Below are 21,262 nucleotides of genomic sequence, written 5' to 3'. Positions count from 1 at the left end.
TACCCAGCAAAACTGAGTATAATTCTTCAGGGGAAAAAATGGTCATTCAGTGAAATAGAGGACTTTCAAGCATTCTTGATGAAAAGACCAGAGTTGAAGAGAAAATTTGATTTTCAAATACAAGACTCGAGTGGAACATGAAGAGGTAAACAGGAAAGAGAAAATCATAAGAGACTTATTAAGGTTGAACTGTTTACATTACTGCATGGAAAGATGATATTTGTAACTCATGAGACCTTTGTCAGTATTAGGGTAGTTGGAGGGGGAAAAATTATATGTACGTATATATAGATATAGATAGATAGATAGATAGATAGATAGATAGATAGATAGATAGATAGATAGAGGGTACAGGGTGAGTTGAAAATGAAGGGGTCATATCTGGAAAATAAAATTAAGGGGTGAGAGAGGAATATACTAGGAGAAGGAGAAAGGGAGAAGTAGAACAGGGTAAATTATCCCACAAAAAAAAAAACAGAAAAGAAAAGGCTCTTACAGTGGAGGGGAAATGGGGGAAGGTGAGAGGGAATGAGTGAATCTTATTCTCATAGGATTTGACTTAAGGAGGGAACAATATAGACACTCAATTGGGTGTGGAAATCTGTCTTACCCTACAGGAAAATTGGGGGGGAAAGAGAGTAGGGGAATGATAGAGAGGAGGGCAGATTGGGAAAGGGAGTAATCAGAAGCAAATACTTCTGAGGAGGGACAGGGTCAAAAGAAAGAATAGAATAAATGAGGGGGCGGGATAGGATTAAGGGAAATAGAGTTAGTTTTTCACAGCATGTCTACTATGGAAGTGTTTTGCATAACTGCACATATATAACCTATATTTAGTCACCTTATCAAGGGTGGGTGGGGAGGGAGGAAGGGAGAAAATTTGGAACCCAAAGTTTTAAAAACACATGTTTAAAAAAAAGTTTTCACATGCAACTGGGAAATAAGAAATACAGGAAATGGGGTACAGAAATCCATCCTGCCCTACAGGGAAATTGAAGAGGAAGGGGATAAGAGAAGGGGGGGAAAAATAGAAGGGAAGGCAGACTAGGGGAAGGGGTATTCAGAATGCATGCCATCTTGGGGTGAGAGGAGGGGTGATATGGGGTGAAAATTTGGAACTCAAAATCTTGTGGAAGTAAATGTTGAAAACAAAAAAATAAATTAAAAAAAATTACCCAATCACATGTCAAGTCAATTTCTAGCATCCATTTTTACAAGATTTTGAGTTCCCAATTTTTTTCCCTCCCTCTCCTTCCTTCCCCTGAAAATAGTAGTTAAATAGATATGTTTGTGTTGTCATGTAAATCATATTTGCATATTAGTCACAGTTGGGAAAGAAGAAACACATCAAAAAGAAAAAATATGAAAAAGAATAAAGTGAAAAAAGTCTGCTTCAAAAAAAAAAGTAGAATAAATAGGCAGTGGACATTGGGGGGAGGTCTGATAGCAAATATCAATGGATCCATTATGGAGATTAAAGTTCAAGGGTAGGAAATTCCTTCTTTTGTTTCTTTCCACACATCAGTTAGTGGGGAATAGGAATAAGTCAGGGGTGGGGAACCTGCAGCCTGAAGGGCCACATGTGGCCCTCTAGGTCCTCAGGTTCAGCCCTTTGACTGAATCCAAAATTCACAGAACAAATCTCCTTAATAAAACAATTTGTTCTGTAAAACTTGACTCAGTACACATGGGGCTTTGAGGCTGAAGGTTTCCCACCCCTGGCCTAGATGATTAGGACAGGCCAAGAAGAAAGACTAAGCAGTTATCTCCTTATATTTCTTCTAAAAAGGGTCAGAACTGGTCCCAGAGTCTGGAGGTGTGGCTGGGTGGATCAGTGCTCAACCTATAAGTAGTAGAAGAATGCAGGGATAAAGAATGGGGTAATGACGATGAGGATGATGATAGCCAATACTTATTTTGCATTTGAAGATTATCAAAGTGTTTTGCATATATTTTTTATTTGATTTTCACATCAGCCCTGTGAGACAGATGAGGAAAGTGAGGCTGACTTGCCTAAGATCACACAGCTAATATGTGTCTGAGGCAAAATTTAACCTCAGGTCTTCCATACTCCAAGTCCAATGCTCTGTCTGTGTCATGTTGTTCAGTTGTTTCAGTAGTGTCCAACTTTTTGTGACTCCATTTGGGGTTCTCTTGGCAAAGATACTGGAGTGGTTTTCCATTTCCTTCTCCAGTTCATTTTACAGATGAAGAAACTGAGGCAAATGGTTACGTGACTTGTCCAGGGTCACACAGCTAGTAAGTGTCTGAGACCAGAAGATGAGTCTTCCTGACTCCAGGCCTGGCACTCTATCCACTGTCCCATCTAGCAGCCCTGTGTCATCCCCCCAGCTGTAGTCACCTCTCTTACATCTGAGCCTTTGATAAACTCACCTAAATGTCTGGCTTTGTAGTGCCAAGTGTAAGTAGGAAGAAAGAACTGATTCTTTTAAGTAAGCTTTGTCTTTTGCTTGCAAAGGAAAGTGCTGCTTCTCGTTTCAGTATTCAGGGGGGAAAAAAGGAAATATAGTACTAAATGCTTTTAAAGAGGGTACTTTTCCCATGAGAAGAATCTGCTTAAAATAAAATATATCAACGTAATCAGATTTTTAGATCCACTGGTTTGTGGATAAATGCTGTACTTGATACAAGATGTTATTTACTTCTGGTACTTGAGTATCTCATTAGGTCTCTCCTTAAGCTATTTTCTGTACAAAATGAAGATCAGTACCCAGAATGAGATGTGTCTGTTGAGATGAATAATATTGGTGCTTGTTTTTATTTCAGCTGGTTTTTCTAGAATTCTTTGAAGCTCTGTTAGGCTGTGCACTTTTCTCCGATACAACGCAGACAGATAAGCAACAACAAGGAAGCCACACAGCCGATGATTTTACTGCAGTCAAATATATCAGCACACAACAGGTAAAAAAAAAATCAAATTTAAAATTTATGTAGAGCTAGGGCTGTATCCCAAAAGAAATAAAAAAAAAGGGGGGGTCAGAGCCAAGATGGAAGAGTAAAAGCAGTGACTTGCTTGAGCTCTCCTCCAAACCCCTCCAAATACCTGTAAAAAATGGCTCTAAACAAATTCTAGAGCAGCAGAATCCACAAAAAGACAGAGTGAAACAAATTTTCAGCCCCAGACAACCTGGATGGTTGATTGGAAAGGTCTATCGTGCCAGGCTGGGAGAGGAGTGCTGTTCAGTGTGGGCATGCAGGCAAAGACCAGGCCTTAGGGGACTGAATCATGAGCAGCTGTGGTGGTTTCTAGACTTCTCAACCCACAAATGCCAAAGACAACTTAGAAGGTCAGTAGGAAAGATCTGTTGGACCTAGGTGAGAGAGAAACTCAGTCTCAGCCCCAGTCCCAGCACAGCCTCAGAGGGGCTGCTTCCAGAGCTCTTGGCCCACAGACTGAGGGGGAATCAAGTGACTGATCAGAGGGGGATTGCAGGGATCTCTTTGCTGGCTCTGAGGCAGGAATCTCTTGCTTTGTCTGTGCTTGGATCTGGACCACAGTGGTGGTCCTGGGGTGAGAAGGAGCGCTGGTGTGGTGAAGCTTGTCATGGCGGTGGAGAGAGAATCCTCCTCACAGTTCCAAGGCAGAAAAGAGCGCTTGTGGTCACTCACAGATGAGAGCACAGGCCAGGAAAGGAGTAAACACCTCACCCTTGATCATTCCACCTTGAATGAACTGAAAATTTACAGGTCCCTAGAAGTATCTCTGAAAATAGCTGTGCAAAACCCCCAAAGCCTGGGACAGTACATTCTCCACACTGGAAGCAGACCCCTACCTTAACAAAGAGTTTAAAATTCAAGTAATTGGCTGGGATCATGAGCAAACTGCGCAAAAAAAGTCAGATTGTAGAATCTTTCTTTGGTGCCAAAGAAGATCAAAACATACAACCAGAAGAAGACAACAAAGTCAAAACTCCTACATCCAAAGCCTCCAAGAAAAATATGAATCAGTCCCAGGCCATGGAAGAGCTCAAAAAGGATTTTGAGAAGCAAGTAAGAGAAGTAGAGGAAAAACTGGGAAGAGAAATGAGAGTGATGCAAGAAAATCGTGAAAAACAAGTCAACGGCTTGCTAAAGGAGATCCAAAAAAATACTGAGGAAAATAACACCTTAAAAAATAGCCTAACCCAAATGGCAAAAGAGGTCCAAAAAGCCAACGAGAAGAATGCCTTAAAAAGTAGAATTGGGAAGATGGCAGAGGGAAAGCAGTGACTTGCTAGAGCTCTCCCCCAAACCCCTCCAAATACCTATAAAAAATGGCTCTAAACAAATTCTAAAGCAGCAGAACCCACAAAAAAAAAGAGTAAATCAAATTTCCAGCCCAAGACAACCTAGATGGCTGATCAGAAAGGTATATCGCACTGGGCTGGGAGAGGAGCACAGTTTGGCGTGGGCGTGCAGGCCACAGCGACCCTGGAGCAGGCCTCAGAGGACTGAATCGAGGGCGGCTGTGGCGGTTTCCAGAGCATGCCCTCAGGGCAACTGCTGCCTCCTGAGCTTCCGGCTCACAGACTGAAGGGGAATCGAGTGGCTGATCAGAGGGGGATTGCAAGGATCTCTTTGCCAGGGCTGAGGCAGAAATCTCTTGCTTTGCCCATGTTGGATCTGAGTCACAGTTCTGAGGGGTGGTCCTGGGGCAAGGAAGAGCACTGGCCAGGAGGAGTGCTGGTGTGGTGGAGCTGGTTGTGGTGGTGGAGAGGAAACACTTTGCCCCTAATCATAGCACCTTGGAAGAACTGATACTTTTCAGGTCCCTAGAAGTATGTCTGAAAACAGCTGTACAAACCCCCACAGCTTGGGACAGTACATTCTCCACAATGGAAACAGACTCTTACCTTAACAAAGAGTTTAAAGCTCAAGTAATTGGTTGGGATCATGAGCAAGCAGCACAAAAAGAGTCAGACTATATTATCTTACTTTGGTGACAAAGAAGATCAAAACATACAACCAGAAGAAGAAAACAAAGTCAAAGCTCCTACATCCAAAACTTCCAAGAAAAATATGAATCAGTCTCAGGTTGGAAGAGCTCAAAAGGGATTTTGAGAAGCAAGTAAGAGAAGTAGAGGAAAAACTGGGAAGAGAAATGAGAGTGATGCAAGAAAATCATGAAAAACAAGTTAACAGCTTGCTAAAGGAGACCCAAAAAAATAATGAAGAAAATAACACCTTAAGAAATAGCCTAACCCAAATGGCAAAAGAGGTCCAAAAAGCCAAAGAAGAGAAGAATGCCCTAAAAAGCAAAACTGGCCAAATGGAAAAGGAACTCCAAAAGCTTACTGAAGAAAATACTTCCCTAAAAATTAGAATAGAGCAATTGAAATCTAGTGACTTTATGAGAAATCAAGATACTGTAAAACAAATGCAAAAGATTGAAAAATTAGAAAACAATGTGAAATATCTCATTGGAAAAACAACTGACCTGGAAAATAGATCCAGGAGAGATAATTTTAAAATTATTGGACTATCTGAAAGCCATGATCAAAAAAAAGAGCCTAGACATCATCTTTCAAGAAATGATCAAGGAAAACTGTGCTGATATTTTAGAACCAGAGGGCAAAAAAGAAATTGAAAGAATCCACTGATCTCCTCCTGAAAGAGATCTTCAAAGGAAAACTCCTAGGAATATTGTAGCCAAATTCCAGAGCTCCCAGGTCAAGGAGAAAATATTACAAGCAGCCAGAAAGAAGCAATTCAAGTATTGTGGAAACACAATCAGGATAACACAAGATTTAGCTGCTTCTACATTAAGGGATGGAATATAATATTCCGGAGGGCAAAGGAGACAGGATTACAACCAAGAATCACCTACCTAACACAAGATTTAGCAACTTCTACATTAAGGGACCAGACGGCTTGGAATGTAACATTCTGGAGGTCAAAGGAGATAGGATTACAGCCAAGAATCACCTACCCAGCAAAACTAAGTATAATCCTTCAGGAGAAAAATGGACATTCAGTGAAATGGAGGACTTTCAAGCATTCCTGAGGAAAAGACCAGATCTGAATAGAAAATTTGACTTTCAAATACAAGACTCAAGAGAAGCATGAAAAGGTAAACAGGAAAGAGAAATCATAAGGGACTTATTAAAGTTGGACTGTTTACATTCCTACATGGAAAGATATTTGTAACTCATGAGACCTTTGTCAGTATTAGGGTAGTTTGAGGGAAAAAAAATATATATGTATATATATATATATAGTTAGAGAGATAGATAGAGGACACAGGTGAGTTGAAGATGAAGGGGTGATATCTAAAAAATAAAATTAAGGAGTGAGAGAGAGGATTGTACTGGGAGAAAGAGAAAAGGAGAAGTAGGATGGGGTAAATTATCTCACATAAAACAGACAAGAAAAAGCTTTTACAGTGGAGGGGAAGTGGAGGAAGGTGAGAGGGAATGAGTGAATCTTATCTTCATAGGATTTGGCTTAAGGAGGGAATAACATACACACTTATTTGGGTATGAATATCTCTTACCCTACAGGAAAATAGGGGGAAAGGGGATAATTGAGTGAGGGGGATGATAAAAGGGAGGACAGATTTGAGGAAGGGGTCATCAATTCTGCAAACAATTCTGAGGAGGGACAGGGACAAAAGAGAGAATAGAATACATGGGGGCAGGATAGGAGGAAGGGAAATATAGTTAGTTTTTCACAACTTGACCACTGTGGAAGTGTTTTGCATGACTGCACATGTATAACCTATATCAAGTTGCTTGCCTTCTCAATGAGGGTGGGTAGGGAGGGAGGAAAGGAGAAAATTTGGAACCCAGAGTTTTAAAAACAAATGTTAAAATTATTTTCACATGCAACTAGGAAATAAGATACACAGGCAATGGAGTATAGAAATCTATCCTGCCCTATAGGAAAATAGAAGGGGAAGGGGATAAGAGAAGGGGGAGTGATAGAGGGAGGGCAGATCAGGGGAATGAGTATTCAGAATGCACACCGTATGGAGTGGACAGAGGGGTGAGATGGGGAGAAAATTTGGAACTCAAAATCTTGTGGAAGTGAATATTGAAAAATAAAAATAAATAAATTAATAAAAACAAAAAAACAAAAAGGAGAATGACCTATATGTACAAAAATATTTATGGCATCTCTTTTCTAGGGGTAAAGAATTAGAAGTTGAGGGAATGCCCATCAATTGGGGAATGGCTGAACAAGTTGTGATATGTGATTGTGATGGAATACTATTGTACTATAAGAAATGATGAGCAGGATGCTTTCAGAAAAACCTGGAAAGACTTGCTTGGGCTGATGCAAAGTGAAATGTGCTGTGCACAAAGTAATAGTGATATTGTAAGATGATCAGCTGTGAATGACTTAGCCATTCTCAGCAATATAATGTAGATCATTATAGACAGGTCTGAAAGACTTATGATGAAAAATGCTATCCATCCCCAGAGAAAGAACAGATGGTGTCTGAATATAGATTGAAGCATACTTTTTTCCCGCTTTCTTTATTTTTCTTGAGTTTTTTTTGTCTGTTTTCTTTCATAGCATGACTATTATGGATATGTTTTCCATGACTATACATGTATAACCTATGTAAACTGCTTACCTTCTTAATGGGTGGGGGGGAGGGAGGAAGGGAGAGAATTTGGAACTCAAGAGTTTTAAAAATGAATGTTAAAAATTGTTTTTGGAAGGGGCAGCTAGGTGGCGCAGTGGATAGAGCACTGGCCCTGGATTCAGGAGGACTTGAGTTCAAATTTGGTCTCAGACACATAATACTTAACTAGCTATGTGACCCTGGGCAAGTTACTTAATCCCATTACCTAGCCAAAAAAATAAATAAATAAAATTTTTTAAAAAATTGTTTTTGGGGCAGCTAGGTGACACAGTGGATAGAACTCCGGCCTTGGAGTCAGGAGTCCCTGAGTTCAAATATGACCTCAGACACTTGACGCTTACTAGCTGTGTGACCCTGGGCAAGTCACTTAATCCTGATTGCCTCACTAAAAAGAAAAAACAAAGTCACCCTCTCCCCTCAGTTTTCCTCCTCCATTGTAAAAATTCTTTGGGCCCTTCTTTTATGTGAAATAATTTCCTCCATTTTTCTTCTCCCTTCCCCCTTCTCCCAGTACATCCCTCTTTCTCACCCTTTCCATTTTTATTTTTCTTTTATTTTTTATTAAACTATTTATTAATTTTTAGTTTTCAACGTTCACTTCCATAAGATTTTGAGTTTCAAATTTATTCCCCCTTCCTCTCCTCCCCCCTCCCCAAGATAGCACGCAGTCTGATATAGGCTCTACTTATATGTTCATATTAGTCATGATGAAAAGAAGAATTAGAACCAATGGGAGGAACCATGAGAAAGAAGAATCAAAACCAAACAACAAAAGAAAAGGAGAGCAAATAGTATGTTTCCATCTGCATTCAGATTCCATGGTTCTTTCTCCAGATGTGGACAGCTTTTTCCATCATGAGTCTTTTGGAGTTGTCTTAGATTCTTGCATTGCTGAGAAGTCAGTCACCACACAGTGTGGCTGTTATTGTATACAATGTTCTCCTGGTTCTTCTCACTTCACTCAGCATCAGTCTTTCCAGGTTTTTCTGAAGTCTGCCTGCTCATCATTTCTTATAGCACAATAGGATTCCATTACTTTTATATACCACAGCTTGTTCAGCCATTCCCCAATTGATGGGCATCCCCTCAATTTCCCATTTTTGGCCACACAAAAAGAGCTGCTATAAATATTTTTGTACATGTGGGTCCCTTCCATTTTTCTTTTGAGATCATCCCAATGTAACCTAGCTTCCATCAAGTCCCAAACAAAAGCCTACCTTCTATAGGAAGCCTTTTCCAACTCCTCTTAATTCTAGTGCCTTCCCTCTGTTAATTATTTCCTATTTATCCTATATATAACTTATTTGTTGTATTTGTTTGTTTATTGTCTCCTCCATTAGATTGTAAGCTCTTGAGGAAAATGATTGTCTTTTGCCTCTTTTTATATTTTTTTTAAGGCAATTGGGGTTAAGTGACTTGCCCAGGGTCATACAACTAGTAAGTGTCAAGTGTTTGGTCTGAGGCCAGATTTGAACTTGGGTCCTCCTGACTTCAGGGCCAGTGCTCTATACACTGCACCACCTAGCTGCCCCTCTTTTTATATTCTTGGCACATGGTGGGTGCTTAATAAATGTTGATCGATTGATTCTCCTTGGCAGAAAAAAACAGAAGAAACATAAGAGTTTAGCAGTTCTACTTTCTCTCTCTAGTTTTTTTTTTTTTATGTTATAGACCTCATTTGTAGTTTGGTGAAGCCCATGGACACTTTCTGAGAAGGAGGTGAGAGAAAGGTGCTCCAGCAGATGTCTGGATAACTGAAGTCTCCATCACTACCATACTGGCTGTCTGACCTTGGACAAGTCACTTAACCTTTGCCTGCCTCAGTTTTCTCCTCTTTAAAATGGAGAAAATAATTGCACCTACCTCTCAGGGTTGTAGTGAGGGTAAAATGAGAATATTTGTAAAACATTTTGCAAACCTTAAAGTGCTATATAAATGCTAGCTATCCTTATTATTAATGGAATTACTGGATCAGAGAATATTATTATTTCTATAACTCTTCTTGTACATTGACAGATTGCCCTCTAAAAACATTCTACCTAAAATTACTATGTATCTGATACCTACTTACATGTGTACATAGTGTTGTTTCTCCTGCTAGGATGTGAGCTCCTCAGTGGCAGAGGATGGTTTCTATGTGCCCCCAGTGCCTAACACAATGCCTGACTTCGGGAGGCCCTTACATGCTGATTAGTTGATTCTACCAGCAATGTTTCTCCATAACCCTAACAGCTTTGTTTTGCCACTTTATCGTATTTGCCGATATGATAGGCGTACATCTTTGCCCTCCTTTTGGGTTTTCTTTCACTTTTATTGGTGCTTTTTGTTTTCACATCACATTAATTAATAAATACCTCCTCCCTTCTCTCCTCAGAGAATCATCACTTGTAACAAGTATTAATTTGTTTTTTATTAGAATGTTTTGAACAAGAGCATGAGTGTTTTAACCAGCTATGATTCTGAAATCACTCACTTTGTCAGTGCAAAGTCTTCCTCCAGCAAGTTAGGACTACCCGTGGATCTTAACAAAATGAAGAAATCTGAGGTTTGCAAACTTAGCGAATTACAAATAGTGGGTTGCATTTGTTTTATGAAGAATAATCCAGCAGTGGTTATGCATTCGTTGTAAATATTGTTTCCTTAGTCCCATAAGGACATATATTATTTTTCAGTTATGGAGGGTTGTGTTAGCAGGTATTTGAACCTTTGTAATCATTTATTTAAGAAGCATAAATATGAATATTTTATCATGGCTAAGGAGATTTACTTAAGTACTAGTTAAGGCCACGTGTGGCCTCGAGGCCGCAGGTTCCCCACTCCTGTTAAATTGATGCCTCTTCTTGACATAGAGGTGAGCCTAGGTTCTTGAAGGCTATCCTAAGGGAGTACAAACTTCAGCAAGTCCTACCAAACTGGGAGGCCCAGCAGAGTGTGTACCTGTTATCTATGGACTAGCCTTTCTAAGTGCGCAAAGCTCCCTTGTCAGATAGGTAATCACCAGATAATGAAATCTTCTAGCCCTACCATTCAGCTTTTGAAAACTATCTCCAGTAGCACAAAGGTGCTGAGATCTCCTGCAGTGGAGGAAGTACAAATACCAAGATTATCACAGACCCTTCAAGTCTTGAACATTGATGTATACTGATAGGCCTTAAAGAAAATATCCTTATGCCTCCTTTTGGGTTTTCTTTCACTTTTATTGGTGCTTATTGTTTTCACATCACATTAATTAATAAATACCTCCTCCCTAAACTAAAATTAATTAACTAAAATAGATAGAGAAAGCTAGTTTTTATTCATATATTATTACACTATTAAAATATTTTACTTATTTATTTTCCTCTAAGACAAAGTCCAAGGAGTCTCTAAGTGAAGAAAAGGGTTCCAAACTGAACTCTAAACCCGTGGGAAAAGGAGTATCTCTTTTTTTAGCACAACTGGGTGAGTATTTTATTATATTTCTATATTAAATAGATATTAAATATAATATTAATATCGTTAACTGTTGATATTAATTATCAAATATTATTAATTAATATAATATTAAAATATATAAACATTTTCATGTTTCAGATATATTGTGTATATGTAATAAATACTTGAAAACAATATATCAGCATTGCATAATAGATACAACCTTGGAATAAGGAAGACCTTACAAATCTCGGTCACTTAACCTCTCAGTATCCTCAGCAACTCTCTGAACCTATAAATTAGAGATGATCTGCATCAAAGGAGCAAGTTTGCACATGAGGAGTTTCTGCACCAGGGACATCACAGGCCTTGGCCAATATGTATCCATTTGTGTATTCTTGTTTGTACAGATGGATACGTATTGTTGACATGTACATACATGTTCGTATCATTACATGTATTCTCCATTAATTTATCTTTCTAATGCACTAGTGTGATTCCTTTAGCAGTTTAACATCTTGGGAGTATCAGTGTCACACTTGGGCTGTCAACATCTTTTGTGTTCTCATTCTTGCTCCATGACAGGTCTCACCTTCTTTTCTGGCCTCCATGACATTGGTGATATCTTTTTACTCCTTCTCCTATATAATGCTTTAGCTGCTTAGATCCATCATGTCCTCTGGGCTATTTGTAATTTGGATTCCTCCAAGATCTTTTGGGGTCCCACAGTTAGCAGTCATGTAGTGTCACTGGAAGAATACTAATGGTAAGGAAACATGCCTTTACTGCAGGGAGTAGGTTGGGACTATTCCAAGTATTATACCACTTTCCAAATGTTATCGAGCTCTTCTAATCCCTTCCTCCTATTTAATTCTGGACCCTCTTTTGGTTGCACTGTTTTAGTGATCCAGCTGAGGGTGAGGACCACAAATTTGTAGTCAGCACAGCCACTCTGATTTAATGTCTTTTTCTTTCGTGATGCTTGTAGCTTGGCATCAAGAATAAAGAACTCAGGTGGTGGGGGGTTACCCAGGGTGTCAGATTAACAGGTTAAAAGAAGGTCAAGGGGCAAATATGTATGACGGTTACTAAATCACTAAATTGGTAGACCATGGTGTCAAGGATAGAGAAATGAGGCTAGGGTGGTAAAGAAGGATTGGGAAAATGCAGGTTGGCCCATCAATTGGGGAATGACTGAACGAATTGTGGCATATGAATGTAATGGAATACTATTGTGCTATAAGAAATGATGAACAGGCTGACTTCAGAAAAACATGGAAAGACTTGTATGGTCTGATGCTGAGTGAAGTGAGCAGAACCATGAGAACATTGTACACTGTAACATCCACAATGTGCGATGACTAATATTGATAAACTTAACCCTTCCCAGCAATACAAGGATCTATAAGATATCTCTAAAGGCCTTGTGATGGAAAATGCTATCCACATCCAAAGAAAGAACTATGGAGTTTGAATGCAGATTGAAGCATACTATTTGCTATTTTTTTTTCTTCTGTTGAGTTTTGTTTCCTCTTTCTGGTGGTTCCTTCTATTGGCTCTAATTCTTACTTACAACATCACAAATGTGAAAATATGTTGAATAGGAATGTATATGTGTAGCTTATATCAGATTGTGCTCCATCTTGGGGAGGGTGGTGGGGAGGAAGGGGGAGAAAAATTTTAAACTCAAAAGCATATGGAAGTGATTGTTGATAAATCAAAATAAATTAATAAAAAAGAGAAAATATAAAATTAAAAAAAAAAAAAGAAAATGCAGGTTGGGAGTGGTCAAAGACCTGAATATCATTCACACTAAAATTGTTCTCACAACAGAGTGGGAGACATGGATACATATGGAGTTGTGGTCAGAGATTAGAATTTTGAAGTTCAGGATCACGGTGGTTATGCAATTCTGCGATTATGAACTCAAAGTGTGACTTGTGGATGTGGAACTAAAGTGGGGATTGATGGGAGAGGTCACTTGGAACTGAGCAATTGCATGATTAAGATGTTAGAGAGAGAGACTGACAACATGACTTTTGAAGCATGACTTTTGAAGGGATAAGGTAGAGAGGAAGACTGTCAGACGCTAAAGTGTTTGAGGCATTTAGGAGAGTGACCTGGAAGGAAGTAGATAGGAATAAGCATATTGAGATTGTGTTATGAATATATTCCATGGACTTCAAGTGGAAAGGTTAGTGAGGGATGGAGGTAGAAAGATAAATGGTCAGGAAGCAGCATTTGGAAAGCCTGACCTTCCTGACTATGAGACTCCAGAAAAATGGAAAAAGGAATGTTCTCTAATGGTGAGAGTAGTAAGAAATGTGGTATTCTCAGGGGGACTCTATTCAACAGATATGACAGCTATCTCTCTTGGATATTTTACACAAATCATTCCTTAAGGCTGAGGACTGTCAGTCAGTCAACAAACATTTATTAAATGCCTATTATGTGCCAGGTACTGTACTAAGTAATGGGAATGCAAAAAAGTCTTAAAAGACAGTCCCTGTCCTCAAGGAGCTCACAATCTAATGGAGAAAGCAACAAACAAATAGGGACTAATAAGGTTATATATACAGGATACATGTATAGGATAAATGGAGGGAAGGCGTTAGAATCAAGAGGGTTTGGGGAAAAGTTTCCTGTAGATGAGAGTTTATTGGGACTTAATGGAAGCCAGGAAGTGGAGATAGGGAAAACATTCCAGGCATGGAGGCCAGCCAGAGAAAATGCCCAGAGCCAACATGTGGAGCATTTTGTTTGTGGAACAGCCAGGAAACCAGGTCACTGAATCAAAGAGTAAGTGGTGGGGGTGTAAGAAGACTGGAAAGGGAAGGTGATTAGGTTATGAAGGGCTTTTAATGGCAGAGGATTTTGTATTTGATCCTGGAGGTGAAAGGAAGTCGCTAGAGTTTATTGAGTAGAAGGGCTGATATGATAGGACCTACACTTTAGGAAAATCCCTTTGGTTGATGAATGGATGATGGTTTGAAGGGGGGAGAGGCAGGCCAACCCACTAGCAGGCTATTGCCAGGCATGAGGTGATTGAGGGCTTATACCAGAGTGGTGGCAGGGTCAGAAGGGAGAAGGAGGCATATTTGAGAGATGTTGCAAAGGTGAAATCAACAGGCTTTGACAACAGATGGGGTATGGGGGATAAGAGATTGTGAGGAGTCAAGGATCACTCCTAGGTTTGTGAGCCTCAGAGGATTGGGAGGATAGTGTTGCCATCCATAGTAACAGGGAAGATAGGAGGGGGAATGGTTTAGGGGGAAAGTTCAGTTTTGGACATGTTGAATTTAAGATGTCTGCTGGACGTCCAGTTCGAGATATCTGCAAGGTAGTTGGAGATGTGAAACTAGAGGTCAGCAGAGAGATTAGGTGGGAAAGGTAGATTTTAGAATCATGAGCACAGAGATGATAATTAAATCCATGGGAGCTCATGAGATCAAGTGAAGTAGAATAGAGGGAGAAGAGGGGGGCCCAGGACAGGGCCCTATGGGACACCTATGGTAAAATGGGCATGATCTGGATGAGGATCCAGCAAAGGAGACTGTGGTCTGACATATAGGAAAAAGAGCCAGGAGAGAGTAATCCCCTGAAAAGCTGGAAAGAAGAGAATGTCCAGGAAAAGGGAATGATCAACAGTGTCAAAAGCTGCAGGGATGTTAAGGAGAATGACATTTTGAGGAAAGGTCATTGGATCTGGCAATGAAAAGATCATTAGTATCTTTGAATCAAATGACTTCTTGTTTCTTCTAGCTTTAAGACACTATGTCATTTCTTTGCCTATCCTACTTGCAATTTACCCAAATATGCTCATAATTGCTCTTTGGATATTCTAGTCTCCTCCATTCTTTGTATATGTCCTCTCTATATGAGCATTATAAAATGGTCAAGAAGATTAATTGGATTCATGAAAATCATTTAGAAAAAGCACCAGACTGTGAGTATAGGAGACTCAGCATTGACTTTGAGCTTGGTCAAGGCCCCTAACTTCCCTAATGTCCCTTCCATTGCTAAAAGTTTATGAATCAATGAAAATTTCTTTTCTTACAGCTCGCAATGTGACACTTGATTCTCAGGTACAGCAGTCACTCTGTTCAGAAGCTGTCTTCAAATCAGAAGATAAAGAGGAAGCAGGACCATCACAGCCCATTTCTGACTTTGAAGAGTGTGCTATGAAGGAGATATCAGGTATGTCGATTTTTAAAAGGCGATATCAAGCTTATATGTAAGTCTAAGTACAAAAATGCCTTTCAAAGTTAAAGCTCTGTCTAAATCCTTCTCTGGATAATCCTCAACTCTGTTCCATAATGGAGATTTGATTTTCATTCTTTGAGCATTTTTTTTATGAGGGCAGCAGGTTAGCAGTCATGCAAAAGAGTTTGCATAACTTCAAAATAATAGATATAAAAATGGCTACTTCCTCATTTTTCTACTTTGCTTTCCATTGTAAATTTACTATTAACATAAATGAGGATAATTTATTACTTCAGTAAATCCAATAATCTTCTCTATATCATCGAGGCCACCTTCCAAGCATAATCACAGCTTGGACCTGACATCTTCTGCAAAAGTAGTATAAATCAGGCAAAGAAGCCTTATGATCTGGAACCCCAGATGCCAAAACTGTGTACAAGTGGTTGCTTCTACCATCAACAATTCAAAGGAAATAGATATGGAGCATCCCCTCAACCCCATACTGCAAAGGGACTACTCTCCTAGCTCTAGACTCCAAATTTTAGGTTGCCATTAATGACTGTAAAATCTTGTCTTTGAATGAAGCCATCTTTGTGGTCCTGCTACATTTCCACATGTTCATCGCCCAGTTCAGAAGAGGCAAGTGTACCAAACTAAGCTGGGGGGGAAAATGGACTCCATTGATTAAATCCCATCTTATCATAGTACATGTCACTAACAAAAAATTATGTATGGAAGTTGGAATTAAAAACAACAATTTCTTGACAGATTGGATTTCTCTTAATGAATATTATAGACATGTACAAAACAAGTTTCCTACAGTTGAGAGAGCCTCACTTGGAACACAGATCCCACAGCCCTAGCTTGTGGGTGGAATGGAATTGTAAGCTTATTTTCTTGGTCATTTCAGTTCCAAGAGTTAAAATTCTTAGCATCATTTGTTTCACTTACAGAAGAAACTCAAGTTGCTCTTTCTAGATAAAATGAACTTCCCACCAAATAACTGAGTTAATGTACAAAGAAGTCCCCTAATAATTTTAGCAAACCTAAAATCTACCCAATGTAAACAGTGTATGATAGAAAATAAACAAACAAAAAGGTCTCCGAGAATATCATAAAATACTAAAAGCAGGTACTTAGATAGCTAGATTGAACTGATAGTAATTCTAATGAACATTTATTACAGAAAAATTTGAAAAGTCCAAGGATGGAAGAAAAGAAAAAATCAACACATGGATTAATCACATATACTTCTTTTTCGTGAACACGTTCTTTCAAGCATACAAACATGAAGAAATCATAAAAGAGAAAATAAAGGAAAATAGAATATTGGAAGAAGAATTGGCCCAGAAGAAAAAAATTGAAAATGAAGAAGTGGAAGCAAGGTAATTTTTAAAACATAAAAATTAAATTTGTAAAAAAAACAAAAAGACATACTTATTCAAGAGACAGTAGCCTCTTGAATACTTTAATATGATTTTCCAAAATTTTATAGCAATGAGACATTGAGTGTCAAATGACTTTTTAACATCTAATTCATTCTTCATTCTTCATTTCTTTAAGGTGTTTTTATATTTCTTGGATTTTTTTTTGTAGATTAGCTCTTAGATATTTTATAAGAGCACCAACTCTCACAGGGTTGTTGTGCAGATCAAATGAGTTAAAATATGTAAAGTGCTTTGTAAACCTTAAGGGGCTATGTAAATGCTAACTATTATGGTTATTTTGAATAGAATTTCCTTTTTTATTATTTTCTCCTGGTTTTTGTTATTATCATATGGAAATGGTAGTGGCTCTTTTGAAATTATTTTGAATATTGTTGCTTTACTGAAGCCATTATCCCAGTTTTTTTGTTTGTTTTTTTTTTTTGCAAATCTCTTGAGTTTTGTAAGGAAATTATCATGTTGTATGAAAATAATTTTATCTTCTCATGCCAACGTTCACGTTTTCAATTTTTTATCTTATTTCTATTGTTAGCTTCTTGAAATTTGTGTTAAATAACATAGGGGCTGCCACCAAATGCTTTTTTGACTAAAACTGTACAATTTTTCCTAAGACTGTGCCCAACCATATTTTGGCTAGGTGAAACTCATGTGGCAAATTAGAAGAAACAAAATTAATACAGTGCTATGAACCACCTGGGCTTTAATTATTTTTCATAGTTTTAACTTTTTTATTTAACTATTTTTCACAGTTATTCTAACATGTCAGAATCATTTAAAAACAGTAGTTTTCTCAGTTTTTCTAATTTCCTTTTTTTGCCATTTCGATATCACATTTGCCACTCCTTTCTTTAGAGCAACAATATTTTCTAATATAAGTTAGTACGCACTTTTAAAAATGACTGTAAAGTCTTTATTCTAGCCTGATAGTAGATACTTTGGTCAAACATCTATCCTTATGTGTAAATGTCTCTATCCAATTGAAGAAAACACAATGCTAAATGGGGTGGGGGAAATCATATAGGAATGGCAACAATGCTACTATGAGCCCATTGTCATCCTAGCTTTTTTTTTTTTTTTAATGGTGAGGCAATTGACGTTAAGTGACTTGCCCAGACTCACAGAGCTAGAGAGTGTTATGTGCCTGAGTGTTAGGAACTCAGGTCCTCCTGACTCCAAAGCTGGTGCTCTATCCACTGCACCACCTAGCAGCCCCTATCCTAGCTAATTTAAACCACATTTTAAAACCTTGGTTGGTTATATTTGGTGCAATTAACACTAAAAGTCAGGCACTAGGGAGATGTCATTTGCAAGTAATTTTAAATGTCTTAAGAACATAATAGAGTGCTTCAGCTTTGGAAGAAACTTCAAATTTTAGGCAAAAGGTGGTGATGCAATTTACAGATGTCATTTATTTGCACACAGCCAAGCAACACTCCAGAGTGTAGCCAGAATCATATTAATGTGTTTTTCTAAGTCAATATGTGACCATCCAGGGATCCTCTTAAGGTTTAGTCTCTGCCTCACCCTCCTTCCCATTCCTTTCTAGTCGACAGCACTGCTATAGGGTGATTATAGCTGTTTTCTTGTTTTAGGAACTTAAAAAAATATTGCCAGTTTTGTTTATATGAAAATAGGTTTGAAGGTTTTTTTCAAATTTTAAAGAAAATTAAAATGTCCTTCTTTACTTGGTTTTAGGCTTAATCTTTTACTAGAGGAAGAAGCCAAAAGACAAGATTATGAGGTGATAACAATTAGTGTAATAACTAAAGACACATCAGAAGATTTACCTCATCTTACACCAAGTCCTCCTAAAGAAGAGGTAATTAAGATGACTACAAGTAAGAAAAAGAAAAGGTAAAAGGATGTTTGGTAACTTACTCCTAGATCAGGGCATGTAGACGTGACAAGAACCTTGGAACTCAAAATTCTACCATCATAACCAATAAAATCAAACAATTGCATTAGATTTCTATTTAGAAACTTTATTTTTAATAAATTTTTATTGACGTCTTTTGCCTTTATATAACCTACATTTCCCAGTGTATCTCATCATGTTAGACCTTCTAAAGGGCTATATCCTGTGTAACAAGGAAAAAAAATCAAAACTAGCCAACACAGCAAAAAGAGTCCGACAAATACATGCAGTATTCCACACCCAGAATCCCCAACCTCTGCAATGTGGGGAGAAATGTTTTTTCATCTCTTCTTGGAAGGCAAGCTTGGACCATCAGAATTTTGCAGCATTCAGTTTCCATTTGTTTTGCTGATTTTTTCACCTGTGTATTAGTTCCCATGCTTTCTTGCATGTCTTCCCATGCTTTTTTGTATTCATTACCTTGTTTCTTATAGTACAGTAATATCACATTCTACTTATATACTGCAACCTGTTTGGTCATTTCCCAAATAAGGGGTATCTACTTTATTTCCAATTCCTTGCTACTCCAAAAAGTGCTGCTATAAATATTTGGGTGCATATGGGGATTTTTTGTCATGAGCAGTTGAATCTCTTGGTCAAAGGGTATGGACATTTTAGTCACTTGTCTTCCAGTTGGTCCAGTCCAATTATTGGAATGATTCTTAGAAACACTTTAAAAACACTTCTTAAATAATAACCCAGTGAATTTTAGCATTTTTATGATGTCATTACTACAAATGTTGTACTTTCAAAATTGAGTCAAATGAAATATAGACGTACCCATAAAACCTAATTTGTCTTACACAAAAATTCTTGTAGTAGTATTCACAGTCCAAGACAATGAAGTCATAACTAGTTACAGGTATAGATGACGGAGCACTGCTTGGTATTGAAAAGAATTCAACAAAAATCTATTGAGCACTTAAAATATAGTATATGCCAGGATTTGTGATAGGTGTTGGGAATACAAAGACAAACAACAGTTCTGGCCCTCAAGGAGCTTACACTCTTACTGGGGGGAATGGGAGAAGAGGGAAAAACATATACAGTTAAAATCAAAATACATAGAAAACAAATACAAAGTAATTACATGATTAATTGATTTCAGGCTCAAAAAGAATTCCTGAAAGAGCTTAAAAAGGATTTTAAAAATCAAATGAGAAAGGAAAAATTGGGAAAAGAGTGATGAAAGAAATGAGCGATGAAAGAAAACTATGAAAAATGAGTCAACAGTTTGGTAAAGGGGACACAAAAATCTCTGAAGAAAATAACAGCTTAAAAAACAGAATAGGGCAAATAGCAAAAGAGGCACAAAAATCCACTCAAGAGAATGCTTTAAAAAGCAGAATTAGTCAAATGGAAAAGGAGGTATAAAAGCTCACTGAAGAAAATAATTCCTTAAAAATTAGAATTGAGCAAGTGGAAGCTAATGACTTTATGAGACATCAAGAAACAATAAAACAAAATCAAAAGAATGAAAAAATAGAAAATGTGAACTATCTCATTGGAAAAACAACTGATCTGGAAAATAGATTGAGGAGAGATAATTTAAGAATTATTGGACTATCTGAAAGCCATGATAAAAAAAAAAAGAGCCTAGACATATTTCAAGAAATTATCATGGGAAACTGCCCTGATATCCTAGAACCACAGGGTAAAATAGAAATTGAAAGAATCTACCAATCATTTCTTGAAAGAGATCCCAAAATGAAAACTTCCAGGAATATAGTAGCCAAATTCCAGAGTTCCCAGGTCAAGGAGAAAATATTGCAAGCAATCAGAAAGACACAATTCAAGTATCATGGAACCACAGGCAAGATAACACAAGATTTATCAACATCTACATTAAAGGATCGGAGGGCTTAGAATATGATATTCTGGAGGGCAAAGGAGCTAGTATGACAAACCAAGAGTCACCTACCCAGCAAAACTGAATATAATCCTTCAGAGGAAAAAATGGGCATTTAACAAAATAGATCACAGCTGAACAGAACATTTGACTTTCAAATATAAGACTCAAGAGAAGAGTAAAAAGGTGAACAGGAAAGTGAAATAAGGGATTAAATATGGTTAAACTGTTTGCATTTCTACATGGGAAGATGATACATGTAACTCCTAAGAACTTTATCATTAGGGCAATTAGAAACAGTATACTTAGACAGAGGGCATGGGTGTGAGTTGACTATGATGAGATATCTTTTTATTTTATTTTATTTTTTAATTTTTAGGCAATTGGGGTTAAGTGACTTGCCCAGGGGTCACACAGCTAGTAAAGTGTCAAGTGTTTGGTCTGAGGCCAGATTTGAACTCAGGTCCTCCTGACTTCAGGGCTGGTGCTCTATCTACTGCACCACCTAGCTGCCCTCTATAATGAGATATCTTTAAAAGAAAAAACCAAAAAAACAAAAAACAAAACAAAACAAAATAAAAAAACACCAAACAAACCAAAAAACCAAAACCCAAAATTAAGGGCTGAGAAAGAGAAATGATTGAGGGGACATCTAAAAAAATTAAGGGGTGAGAAAGAGGGATCCACTGGGAGAAGGGAAAGATAGAATGGAGTAAATTATCTCATGTAAAAGAAGCACAAAAGAGCTTTCACAGTGAAGGGGAAGAATAGGAGGGGCAGATAATGTTTGAACTTTACTCTCATCAGAATTGGGCCAAAGAGGGAATGATATACACACTTAACTG

General features: G+C 38.0%; 1 protein-coding gene across 2 annotated transcripts in view; it reads left to right on the top strand.

Moving 5' to 3' along the window:
- Positions 1-19,579, top strand: part of LOC114052339 (radial spoke head 10 homolog B2-like) — a 61,867-nt gene extending 42,288 nt beyond the window's left edge. The window contains exons 15-20 of one of the 2 annotated variants that reach the window (XM_027874891.1): positions 2,788-2,922; positions 10,008-10,136; positions 10,939-11,032; positions 15,065-15,202; positions 16,395-16,593; positions 18,349-19,579. In XM_027874891.1, the coding sequence (XP_027730692.1) occupies positions 2,788-2,922; positions 10,008-10,136; positions 10,939-11,032; positions 15,065-15,202; positions 16,395-16,593; positions 18,349-18,511 (858 nt within the window). In that variant the 3' untranslated portion in view covers positions 18,512-19,579. The remainder of the gene's footprint in view (positions 1-2,787; positions 2,923-10,007; positions 10,137-10,938; positions 11,033-15,064; positions 15,203-16,394; positions 16,594-18,348) is intronic. The other variant, XM_027874893.1, reaches the window with a different exon arrangement.
- Positions 19,580-21,262: the final 1,683 nt, after the last annotated feature.

The sequence above is a fragment of the Vombatus ursinus genome, unplaced genomic scaffold (genome assembly GCF_900497805.2).
Source record: "Vombatus ursinus unplaced genomic scaffold, bare-nosed wombat genome assembly UNPS02014807.1, whole genome shotgun sequence".
In the NCBI taxonomy this organism is placed as follows: Eukaryota; Metazoa; Chordata; class Mammalia; order Diprotodontia; family Vombatidae; genus Vombatus; species Vombatus ursinus.
The sequence above is the reverse complement of the archived record's forward strand: the minus strand, read 5'-3'. Positions and strand labels throughout refer to the sequence as shown.